The 12,723-nt window shown below is 49.1% G+C and overlaps 1 protein-coding gene and 1 long non-coding RNA gene across 2 annotated transcripts in view; one reads left to right on the plus strand and one right to left on the minus strand.

The window, feature by feature from the left end:
- Window positions 1–5,503: 5,503 nt before the first annotated feature.
- Window positions 5,504–8,692, minus strand: LOC121142594. The gene is made up of 2 exons (XR_005879610.1): window positions 8,646–8,692; window positions 5,504–7,195 (listed from the first exon to the last, which is right to left on the minus strand). It is a non-coding gene; the product is annotated as an uncharacterized LOC121142594 (long non-coding RNA).
- A 1,870-nt stretch (window positions 8,693–10,562) lies between these two features.
- Window positions 10,563–12,723, plus strand: part of Arhgap28 (Rho GTPase activating protein 28) — a 153,426-nt gene continuing 151,265 nt past the window's right edge. Inside the window, exon 1 of the mRNA XM_040752888.1 lies at window positions 10,563–10,797. Coding sequence (XP_040608822.1) covers window positions 10,676–10,797 — 122 coding nt within the window. The 5' untranslated portion in view covers window positions 10,563–10,675. The remainder of the gene's footprint in view (window positions 10,798–12,723) is intronic.

Consider the following 12,723-nt stretch of genomic DNA (forward strand, 5'->3'; position numbering starts at 1 on the left):
GAAACAGTGTCCCTGGCATTAACCATGTGACTTACTAGAGGCACACACAGATGAGGTAATAAAAGGGCGGTTTACTGCACCACTAACCACACCCACTTTAGGCATGACTAAAGACGTATACGGACGTAGGCAGTGAACTACGTCACTAGCCAGGTCCACTTTTGGAAAGTCTCGCTCTCTTTTTCTGGCTTTCTGGCTTCCAGTTTGGCGGCAGAAAACTATTCGGCTTATCTGGGCTACTTGTTTGTCTCTTGTGAGTAATTTCTACAATAAATACTTATTTATACTTTCAGTAAGTGTGCCGCATCATGCAACACTCTCTGAGATCACAAGCTTCAGCGTGCAACACACTCTAGACCACACACTTCAGTGTGCAACACACTCCGAGATCATGTACTCCTCAAAGCAGTGGCTTTGTCTTACTCACTGCCTCATGGGCTTTACACTTCTAACCCTGCCGCAAGTCAGATGTAGAAACTGGGGGCCTCCTTCATCATCAACAATCCAGGCCTGATCCTGACACTTCAACAACATGAAGTCTTTTCTAACCTGAAAGAGCACTTCTCAGGAAATCACTCAATTTGGGACATAAGCTCAGCCCACCCAAATTTCCATCTCTCACTGTGGTTTCCTCCCTTTTGAGATGGTGCCTGCACCCTGGGGACATTGAGGGAAACGATGGCGCCCGCTGAACTTAGCCGTGCTTTCACCCGTGAGCAAGGAGGGCTCTTTTCACGCTGCTCCCTCAAATGGTGGTATGAAGACTGTCCCTTGAGAGTTGCTCCGTATGGTACCATTCAGTGCTTTTTCTGGGAGCTTCTCTCATACTCAGGGGATACTGCCTCTGAGCCTACTCTCATCGTGGGCAATCAATTCCAAGACCCCCTGGAGCTGTACGGTTCTGTAAGGCGGTCTCACTCGAGGTAACCCTGTTTTCTCTGAGGACTTAGCAATCAGTTCTTGCTGGGGAATGACAGAAAACCTGACTCTGTGAAGGATTCTAGAGGAAGTCAGACTGGTGGGGATGGCAGGCAAGCTTGTCCACCCCTCTGGTCCTCAGGTAGGTGGCTCATCTTACTCTACAAAGCTAAGGATAAATTTAACAGCTCATCTTCAGCTGGGATAGATCTGTGTGGACAGCTCTGGTCTCTCAAGCTCCCTCTGTGGGGAAGTGGCACCACCCTCTGCGACGTTACCAGCAACCGTTCTAATGGCCGTTTAAATCGAGCCCTCCTGCCTTCTAATGCTGGTTTCCCGTCCTGTTTCCTCTATTTTAACTCCCTGGGAATAACTGAGTTTTTATTCACAAATGGCTTTGGAAGTCTGCATGAAAGATGCGTATTAAAAACCACGGCAGCTTGCCCCCTAAACACGTGACGGGGTTTTCCCTCTGCTTACAGAAAAGAACGAACCTGGATTTGGATTTGATGACTCAGGTGTGTCTCTGCCGCCATCCCCGTAGGAATCAAAGGTCACGTGAGATCTGGCTATTAAAAAAAGTAAATTCCTCAAAGCAGCCGAAAAGAGGCTCAAGATGATGGGGTGTTACGGAAAGCATCAGGACAGCTTTCAAAGCAGCAAGCAGCTCAGAGAACTCGGCACCCCCTTTTGTTCGGTGTTAACCTCAGCAGCTGATGGAAGAAAGGGTGCCTTTCCAGGCAGAGGCAAGCCTGCTACCTGCAGATTGCAGCTCCCGTCCAAAGGAAATGGGACTGTAAAGGTAATTCTACCGGAGGCAATTCGCTGGCAGCCATCTTGACTCTTCTCTTACTTCTCTTTTCTTAGAGCTGTCTGTTTTTCTTTTCCTCCCTCCCTCCCTCCCTTCTTGACAAGGTCTTGTTATCTAGCCCAGACCAACCTCCAACTCGAGATGCCCCTGCCTCAGCTTCTCCAAATGCTGTGATCATGCATCTGTGTCACCGTGGCCATCCTTGACTAGTCCTATGCTCTATAGACAGGATGCAGTCTGGACCCTTCTCTCCCCCTTGGACATCTCACTCCTCTGGGTTCTGACGAGTAGAGCTGGACTTGGTGGTGCTGGAGTTCTCCTGGGTGGGGAGGTTTTAGATGTAGTCACTAAATGGAAAAAAAAACCCACCTTAATTGGCTTCCTAACTATCAGCCTACAGCGTCAGGGTTAAGAGGAAATACACACAGGTCTCCACAGTGTTCTATAAACTCACTCACTCCCGAATCACTTACTAAACATTCGTAAGTTTACGTCTCCAGATCCCACGCGTGCTAGTCACTGTGCGTCGTGAGGTCGCAGCCGGAGCAAAAAAAAAAAAGGGCTGTGGTCATTTCCTCTGTTGTGGTTTTTCAACAGGACATCAAAACCCAGAGTTGGGAGCTTCAGTGTGGATTCCGTTCAGAAACAGTCCAGGTAAGAGCACTACAGGCTGGCAGCTCACCGGTGACAAAAAAGCTTTTCTTTGAGAGGAGCCTTCCTGCCTGCCTGGTTCCAGATCCGCATCAGTCCCAAATAAACACACAGGAGGCTATATTCATTATGAAGCTGTTGGCGTTGCTTGTCTCTTACTGGCTAACTCTGCTTTAAGTAATTACCCCATAATTGTTAATCTAAGTATGTCTCTTACCGGAGAGGTTTCCGGGCATCCTACCCCAATGGCGTTACATCTCGACTCTCTTGTCTTTCTCCTTCCCAGAATCCTCCTGGACTCCTAGCCCCACCTATCTAGATTCCTATTGGCCAGCAGTAATTTATTAACATATACACAGCTTCCCCAACACTCCCCCACACCCGAAGGCTCAGTGCTGCAACTACTGTGAAGGTTTTAGCATTACTAGCCTGTCTGCAAAGTCACCGAGCCCAGCTGTGTGACATTCTTCACAGAGATTCACCCTCTCTCTGTGACTGTGGTGCCCGAGTCCTCACACTCTTTGGAAATTCACAGGGAGGGTTTATGCTCTATTTACAGAGGCAGAAATGGACTCCAGCGAAAGTGGCCTCCTCTGGTGTCACTGGGGTGTGTGGTCTTCTTTAAGTCGCTAGGCTGAGCGGTCATCTTTGGTCACTGGGGTGAAACTTTAGCCTTTCTTTTCACCAGATGCTGGGCTAATCCCAGAAGCTTTCAGAGACCCTAGAAGTCATCACCTACCACACCCTAAATGGGCTGCTAAATTGATCCCGACTCCCCAAGGATTCACCAAATCCCGCTCTAGTAAACACAGATCCGTGGCATCCAGTCCTGGTACCCAGATGTCCCTCTACTCCCATCATTGCATACATGCTCTTGCGTCTACCTCACATGTACAGCAAGCAAAACGGTCTGTAACGACCTCTCTTCTCAATACCCAGCGACTGCCGCGTGGAGGACAAGCATGCTGTCTAATCATAGCCCATCTGATGCATCTGCACCCCTGAAGAAGGCAGAGAAAACGAAAATTCAGGAGTTGTTAGGAGAAGCCAGCAAGATGGTATCCTGGCGTTGTGTTAATTTTCCTGTGTTTTCTTCAGCACCGACCTTCAAAGCTCTGCTATCCCCTGGGTATTTCTGAAATGGTATTTGCTGTCTTAATTAGCCAGGTTTCCGTGGCTGCCATCCAGGAACTCTCATCCCTCTCCTCCCTGATGGACATCCTGTGAGCTGCATCTGTCCCAAGCCACTCACTGTCTACCTCTCCCTCAGCCCCTTGTCCATATCTCATCGCTTTCCAGGGCACGATGTCTATCACACCCCGGGTTACCGCTAACCAAGCAGGTAACTGGTCTTTGACAATAGGCTAGCTACTGAGAGAGGGGCTGTCAAGGTCATTTTCCCAAACCGGCTCCTGACGTCTGTGTGAATCTTTAAAGTTATGTCCACCGGCTGTTCAATTCCACCTTGGTCTTCCTCTGGGGATGGTTTGCCACTCAGATTCTGGACACCTAGAGTAGACTTTCTTCTTTCTCAGCATTCAGTCCTCTCTGAAGCAGGGCGGGGATCAGAGGCGTAAGGAATATCTAGTGCAAACTCCAGGGGGTGTCAATAAAATGCCAAGTAGATTCTAGGTTTGCCCAGCTTGGGCAAAAGATTCGAGAAGATTTTCTGTCTGAACTGGGGACAGTTTAAAGCTCCTTTAGTGCACTGAGATCCACCCAGGCTCAGAAGTGGCCTGTTTGGTTGTTTTTTGCTTAGTCTCCAATATTCTCTAGTCCAGAAAAACTGCCATCGTGACACTTTTCTGGGACTTGCTCCCAGTCTACACTATGGTGTCTGTCTTCTAAGTCCCCAGCTGCCCATGTCTACTTGGCAATTAGCCAACTCTCATTCTTATTTGAAGATGATTTCTTAAAGGTTTGTTTAATACTATTTTTGTACGTTTGGGTGTTTCGCCTTCTCCCCCTCGGGGAGCAGTCTATGTGTGTGTGTGTGTGTTGGTGAGCATGCATGTGTGTATGCATATATTCAGAGGTCAGAGGTCAGTTGCCAGGCTCTCTGTTTTGCTTTGAGGCAGGGTCTCTCACTCAACCTGGAGCTCATCAATTCAGTGAAGTTCACCGGCCACTGATCTCCCGGGATCTTCCTGTCTTGGGTTCCCCAGAATTCGGGTTAAGGATGTGCGCCACCTCACCCAACTTTTTACATGTGTACTGGGAGTCAAAACGCAGTTCTGTCTGCTTCTGTGGCCTGTAACACAATATATAAATGACCCAGAGACTGAGATTGGGGTTTGAGCATCACTCTGAGGATCAGAAAGCAAAGCTGCAGGCCACTGGCTCTTACCTCTACCTCAGACTGAAAGGCGATCCTGGCTCCACCAAACCTCAGACTGCAATCCCAGACTGCTACGCTCTCCTCAAAGTGGCTGGAGCACCCTGAGACTGACTACTGGAGACCCCGCTCCTATCTTTTGTATCTCTCTAGTTCTGGGATTAAAGGCGTGAGCTCTGTTTCTCTTTTAGACTCATTCACTCTCATGTAGCCCTGAGTGACCTTGAACTCAGAGAGATCCATCTGCCTCTGTCTCCTGAGTCCCGTGATTAAAGGTGTGTGCCACCACCGCCTGATCTCTCTAGCTAACTAGTATGGCCGGTTTTGCAGACTGATCTCCAGTGGCTTTATTAGATCACAAACACTATATCACCACAGTGGCCATCCCTTCACCTACGGCACCATTTTGCCAGCCCTGGGAAGTGAGTTCTTGACTGAGCAATTTCTCCAGCCGGTCCTGTGGCTGGCTGACATTCCCTCCTGCACCCTGCCCGGGTCTATTAGCAGTGATTTATTTCCAATCAATAATGATTCAATTTATCTGTAGAAGTCTGTTATGTGACTCAGTTATGTCTGTCACATAAATAACTCGTTGTGACCCGGCTGACTGCCTCTCATGGTGATATAATCTGCTTAACCCAATTACCAGATTGATCACAGAGCCCAGAATGGCTAATGAAGAAAAATAGCTCCAATTTCTCTTCAAAAACAGATGTGGAGGAGACAATAGAAAAAGTCAGACCGGTCTGAAAATTCTGAGTCATCGTGAGAACATTCAGAAAAACAAATTTCTATGATCTGAAATTTATTTAAGAGGAGCAGTTTAAGTTTCGATAACGTAACGGACGACGAAGAATTTACACAAAGCCCTTTCAGGCACTTTAAGACGTACTTGTTTGGAGCTGAGGAGGGGGCTTAGATGGTGGAGAGCTCGCTGAACATCCATGAAGCAATGGATTCAACGCTCAGCATCACACGCCTGCACATGTTGGTACATGCCCGCGATCCAGGCACTCTGAGGTGGCAGAGGATGGGCCAGAAGTTGAAGGTGTACTTAGCAACGCTGAAAGCTCAAGGAAGCCAGCCTAGGATGCATGAGAAACTGTCTCAAAAATACATAAACAAATAAATAAACAAGTAAACAAAAAGACTTGCTTTGTCAAAGTATTCCTTGTCCATCTAAAAGTTAGTTGTGGGTTTGTCCCTCTCAATGCTTCACTGCTTCCCCGAGGGCCCTGGGGCACCGTGAGGTGATGTGAGCATCGTTGCCTGGACCCGACTGCCGCACTACAACGGTGCCTTCACTTTCCGGATCAGGGTGGGAGACCCTGTGGCCTCAGGCCCTCTTGCTGAGACAGCTCAGCCTGTGGCTGTGGGGGTCTCCTCCAAAAGCTGCTGCGGCTGTTTCCCAGACCTGGCGCTCAGCTCCGGGATTACCCCAGCAGCACTTCGGCCAGATAAGCAGCACGGCCTCCAGGGGCACTTTTCTTCTGTCCGCATGAAGGTTTTACATCCATGTCCTCTTTTCTTGCATTTCCTGATAGGACTGAGTATGCTGGGTTATCTGCACGCTACAGAATCCTCAGAGCCGGGGCTCCCTGGTGTCCAGAGAGACCTTTTTTATTCCCAGTAGGTCTCATCTCTCGGAAGAGTATGTGAAACGTCCCAGGAATCTCCAAATCTGGGTTGATTTACCTCTGAGGATTGAACTACAAGGATGTTTCTGGAAAGGCTAAAAGGGGGGTCAGTTGGCTGGAGAAATGAAAAAGAGAGCCAACGTTCAAGTGTGTATGGTATTGTCTTAGCTGGGGTTTCTATTGCTTCAGTTAAACACCATGACCCAAAAAGCAACCTGGAAAGGGGGGGGGCTAACTCGGCTTACACTTCTACAACACTGTTTATCACAGAAGGAAGTTAGGACAAGAACTCAAACAGGGCAGGAACCTGGAGGCGGGAGCTGATGGAGAGGCCATGGAGGGGAGCTGCTTAGTGGCTTGCTCTCCATGGCTTGCTCAGCCTGCTCTCTTACAGAAGCCAGGACCGTCACCCAGGGATGGCCCCACCCACCATTGGTTGGGCTATCCTGTGTCAATCATTAAGAAAATGCCCTATAGCTGGATCTTACAGAGGCAGGGATTTTCTCAGGGGAGGCTCCCTCCTTTCAGATAACTCTAGCTTGTGTCTAGTCCACACAGGAGTAGCCTGCTCGGTTATGTTTAGCGCTGTGATAGATGTTTTAAAGACAGACTCTTTGCTTTTCTTCCGGTCATGGGGGCGGGGTGCACATTTTATTGGTCAGCCCTCATATTTCGAAGTAGGAAATTAAAGCATTATACGCAGTAAGTGGCAAATCCAGAGCCAGCTCTGGTGGCCTTTTTGACCGTTCTCCCTGGTCTGTTCTCTGAGAAAGTAGTTGTGATTCACTCAGTCCCCGTGTTCTGGTGCCCTCTGATGCCCGTCACGCCCAACAACTGACAGATCTACAAAGACACGCAAAAGACCGAGTTAGTCTTCAGCAAATTCTGCGGGCAGATAAAGAGAATAAATTACACACACACACACACACACACACTCATGTTTAAAGAAGCACTATGCACTGGAAATACATGTAATTGACATTTCATTTATTATTAATAGGTGTATGAAAAGTTACACCATAAATCAAGTCTTGCTTGTTTTATTACATCTTATATCTTTTATCTTAGGAGACCTGGGACAGAACCTGGCAGGAGGAGGCAGACTCCTTTCCTCCACAGGTGCAGAAAGCAGGTCTACAAACCAGCATCTTGCTCAGGGTTGCATCTGCCGGTGTTTGGCTGGTGTGACACTCAATCACGTCTCCTGATTCTCAGCCCGATGCTCGCCACAGGAAACCCAGACTTAACATCCATTTGCTCTCACTCCAACAAGCAGAGACTGCTATTCCAGAGCGAATGCCCCTGGCCCACCGCCCGGGGGAATTCATCTTCCCGGAGGTCCTCACGTCACTGCCTTATGCTGCCACCCCTCGCTAGTGGCTCCCTACAGTTCTGGGGATGCCAAGACAATGATAAATCTTATTAGATCCACGATGCCAGATGCGTAGTCTGACACCTAAAGACCCAAGAGGCTCAGTCCTGGAGACCAGCCAGTGTTAAAGTCAGGCAAGTGTCCCACCAGACACCAGACACCGGAGACAGCAGCACAGAGGGCTAACATCAGGACTGTCCTCCCACCCACAGCCAAGAGACCCTGGTGCCCAACCTTTCTTCCCATCCCTCTAGATTTCCCGTTGGTTTCTCTTGTGCTTACAGATGACCTAATCCAGTGGCGCTCCAGCCCCTTGACAGAGACTGTAAGTAAAATCAGACCAGCCAATCTGAAGGGCTAACGGAAGTAGCTTGAATAACACAATTTTGCCATATGATCTGCGCAGTCCAACGCCTTTCTGGAACTTGAAAACTCAAGAGTGCTGGCCGACAAGAGTTGTATTTAATTGAGCTGGTAGCACACACATTTGAGAAATGGAACCACATACAGAGCTAGCTTGTTTTTGTTCGTTCTTTCGGTGCTACGAACTTCTGTGAACCATTTGCAGAAATGTCGTGGCTAGCCTGAAAGATAAGAACTACTACCAGGGACCACTATTGACTTCACCAGTTCACTCACAATCCACCCACTCATTCGTCCCTCGAGCTTTTCCGTCTTAGAGTTAAGGCTGCTGTGATGAAACACCATGAGCAAAAGCAAATTGGAAAGGACAGACTGTAAAGAGAAGTTTTTTCCTTGAGAGAAGCCTTCCCACCAGCCTGGTTCCAGAGCTGCAGCGGTCCCAAATGAACACACAAGACGCTGTATTAATTATGAAGCTGTTGGCCTTGCTTGTTTCTTACTGGCTAGCTCTGACTTAAGTATTTACCCCATAATTGTTAATCTAAGTATTTCTCTTACCGGAGAAATTTCCGGGCTTCCTACCCCATGGCAGTTACATCTTGACTCCCTGTGTTTCTCCTTCCCAGAGTCCTCCTGGACTCCTACTCCCACCTATCTTGGTTCCCTATTGGCCAACATGCTTTATTGACATATACACAGGACTTCCCCCATCAATAGACCTTATTTGCTCACAGTTGGATGTAACAAAAGCAATGAAGACAGGAAGTCAAGCAGGACAGGAACGGGGAGGCAGGAGCTGATGCAGAGGCCATGGAGGGGAGCTGCTTACTGGCTTGTTCAGCCTGCTTTCTTATAGAGCCCAGGACCAGGAATGGCCCCACCCACAATGGACTGGCCTCCCCCATCAATCACTAATTAAGAAAATGCCCTACAGGCTTGTCTACAGCCCCATCTTGTGATGAAGGCATTTTCCCAATTGAGACTCCCTCCCTTCAGATGACTTTAGCTTGCTTGTGTCAAGTTGACATAAAACTGCCCAGCACATCTTCTTTCAGGAGCGTCTGCCGTGCAAACCAAGGGTGGCTCTGGGGTATAAAAGCAAAACACCGACAGCAGCCCTTCCAGAAGCATGCAGCTGAGAAGGAAGCACCAACTGGCTGCAAAATAGTAATCTGATCTTGAGTTAGCAATGAATTTCCCCTCAGTTCACTCTGAGAACAGCTTCCTGGTTCCATCTGGGCTTTGGGGGGGGGGGGGCAGAGAAGAGACCATGATCCATTAGGAATCATTCAAGTGGATGCTGGAGCAGGAATCACATAGGGCACGGGCTGGGCAGATTGCTAATTGAAGGGCAGAATGAGGTTCCTCCTGTAACAAAAGCAGGAGCAGTTTCCAGAAAGTGGCAGGGGGAGCAGGGGCTGGGAAGAGAGAGGGCCACTAAGAGGTTTCACAGCGGACAGGGGAGAGAATTTTTTTTTTAAACAGAGTTCCAGTCGGAAACATGATCAGGGGAAAGACTATATTGCACTTTTGGGTATGCTGTGTGTGTGTGTGTGTGTGTGTGTGTTTATACCCCCTTAGAAAGCCCCCTGAAAATACATACCATGCACTGAGCCCATGGCAATCGGGACTAGCTTCCAGACAGTCTGGAGACAGTATCTGTCAGTGTGATCAGGCCTGGGTGGAGGAAAGCGATGTTAAGAATGAGGTAAGGGTCTGGCTGCTGCAGTCTTGAGGGTACAGGAAGGAAGTGCAGTCTTTCACTCACAGGCGACTGGAAGGGAAATCAGGTTTACTGTAACTTGACTAGCAAGCAGCAAGGAACCCAATCCCTCAACTTTTGATCCGGATGTTTAAACGAGAGTGTCACATTTTTCTCCCATTTCTTCCCCAGAGCACCCATTCCACACCTAGCCTCTTCCCCCCTTGCCTACGGCACAGTTTCTGTCTCGCTTCTGACTGCCAGGCAGGAAATGTTCCTAGCCACGGGATAAGGCTCCCGTTTGAAGGGGGCGAGCAGGAGGTTGAGAAGAGGAAAAGAGAAACAAAGGAAGAAAAACACAAATTTTACTAGGGCCCCTGGTTTCAGGCAGGTTTCCAGTTTCCTAGAAGCAGGGATCCGTGGGCGTGGTCCTCAGTGTATGCTAGTCCCTTCATTGGGCCCTGTGGGCGTGGCTCTGGGCGTATGCTAATCAGTCGGCTGTAGTCTGCGGGCGAGGCCTTCAGTATATGCTAATCAGTTCATTGTGCTCTGTGGGCGTGGCTCTCGCTGTATGCTAATCCAGTCACTGTACTGTGTGGGCGTGACCCTGGGGGTGTATGCTAATCTGTCCTCTGTATTGTGTGGGCGTAGCCCTCGGTGTATGCTAATCTATTCACTGTATTGTGTGGGCGTGGCCCTCAGTATATGCTAATCGGTCCGCGGTGCTGTGTGGGCGTGGTCCCCGGGCGGGCGGGCGGGGCCGTCCCAGCCGCGGAGCCGCGGGGCGCCGGACGCTCGCTCTGGGCCGCTGACCCGCTCCCCGGCGCTGGTCCACGCTGGTCCGGGTCTTTGTTCTGGGTCGGCGCGGGGACATGCGCGGCTGAGGATGGAGGTGGAGGACTCGGGCGGCGTGGTGCTGACCGCCTATCACTCGCACGCGCGCTCGCAGCCGCAGGGCGCAGAGCCGCGCTGCGCGCCCCGGGCCGCCTCCAGCCACCCGCTCAGCAGGTACCGGGGCGAGCCGCTCGGAGGGCGGCCGGGGAGGGGGAGGGGGCGGTAGCGCGCTGGCAAGTTTTTTTTTTGTGGAGTTGATTAGCCGAACCTGCTGTGTGTGTATGGTCCTGATTGGAAATGAGAAATGGCCTGGGCAAAAATCGGCGTGTGACGGGCTGAGGCTAGGTGGGGCGGGCCACGGTGGGGAGGGAGCTTGCAGTCTTGAAGAAACTTTATGATGAGTTGGGCACAGGCAGCGTCATTTCTGTGGGAGGCTGGTCACCGGGTACTGGTGGTAATTTAGAAATATTGTTGAAAACCCAGCACAGAGCCAGAGGAAAAGAAAAAGGAAAAAGTTCTCCCAGACACTCAGATTCACTAAAGTTAAAAGTTTTCTCTCCAAAGGAAACCTCCTCTGACGTGAGGCGTTCACTCCTAGTGTAAATAGAGTGATGTCACTTAGTGTGACTGCAGCAAAAGCAGCTCCTGCTTATTTCTTTGCGTGGGAAGACGTGTGTAACCCCTCACCATGTGCATTTAGTAAATCCGGGGTCTGCATCGCATTGCTCTGACAGTGCCCGTCTGTTCCACCGAGGACCAAGGTCAGTTAGAGCCCCCACTAACCACATCAAAAGATGGGTGGACAAAAATATTCCCAAAGTGAGATTGTTGGCTCCCTGGCGTACTCAGGGGAAGTTCATTTGCCTAAGTGTTGCCACCCGCTATGGCTACATCAATGGATGCTTTATTTGTTTTGAAGCCTACACTTTGGTGTGTCTTGATTTCCTCTCGTGGCGTTTTATATCACTGTTATTTTCGACTACTTTGTTTTTCCTTGAATCTTTAACCTTTATGTGATTATGATTACTTCTGTTTCCCAATTTTATCGTTTTGTGATTGTGTCACAGGATATGCTTTGGAAGGTATCTGTGAGATGAACCAACCCACACTGGCTCAGGGATGAGACGACACTGGGCTTAGCTAACAAAGAAATTATTGTTTCTTCCGAGGAGAGCATGTTGAGTCAAATCTCATTTTGATATAGACAGTGAGAAATGGACCCGTTTGCAGTAGGAGTCATGCGCACCATTTAAAGGCTGCTTGAAGACACAAACTCTCCTTTGTATTTAGTGTGCAATTCTTAGAGAGAGAGAGAGAGAGAGAGAGAGAGAGAGAGAGAGAGAGAGACCCTCATCTTTGACCATTATGACTTATACCATGAGTGACTAAGTAGATGTGATTTGATGCTAGGCGAGGGCCAGTTTTGTACATTCTTAAGTGGCCTGGGTGTGACTGTCTGTTTATAAGCCTTAGCAGCTGTCTGTGGGCATCAGCCAGAGAGCTGAAAGTGAATTGGAGGGAGATGTTTTATCAGCCAAGCACGTGGTCTTGTGGAATGATAATGCACAAGAGTGGGGGAGTCCGTCTTTTACCATAAGACAATCAGGCCCAAATTAGTAATTTTGGTGGTTGCTGTGCCCTTTATAGGACCCTTCCTTTTTCACTCCCCTGAGGCAGGGATGGAGGTGTGCACCCCCCCCCCATCCCACCAGCCTTCCAACAGCAGAACCCTGGAAGAATAGCTTAGTTCCCTGGTCTTCAGTAAAAGCATTGAAAATAGAGGTTCCTCTGTCTACCAGAAGCCAGAGGAGACCAGATCATTAATTATGTGTCTGATAACAGAAATTATCAGACCCAGTTATTAACCTTTGACTTACTAGCTGCTGATCAATACTTCCTTTCAAGCAAAGAAGCAAGCTGGTATTGTTCTACTTTGGAAGAATGTACTCTCTCTTTCACGAGCACAATTTCCTAATAATTGCTTATGTATTTGGAGCCTACTTTTGGAATAGTGAGCAGTCTGTCCCTGCGAATGTGGTTATGGTTCTCTGACTTGCTAAGGGTCCTTATTCTTGAGCTTTTGCTAAGCATAGGTGGAAA

Source organism: Mesocricetus auratus, unplaced genomic scaffold, assembly GCF_017639785.1.
Source record: "Mesocricetus auratus isolate SY011 unplaced genomic scaffold, BCM_Maur_2.0 Super-Scaffold_100010, whole genome shotgun sequence".
Lineage (NCBI taxonomy): Eukaryota > Metazoa > Chordata > Mammalia > Rodentia > Cricetidae > Mesocricetus > Mesocricetus auratus.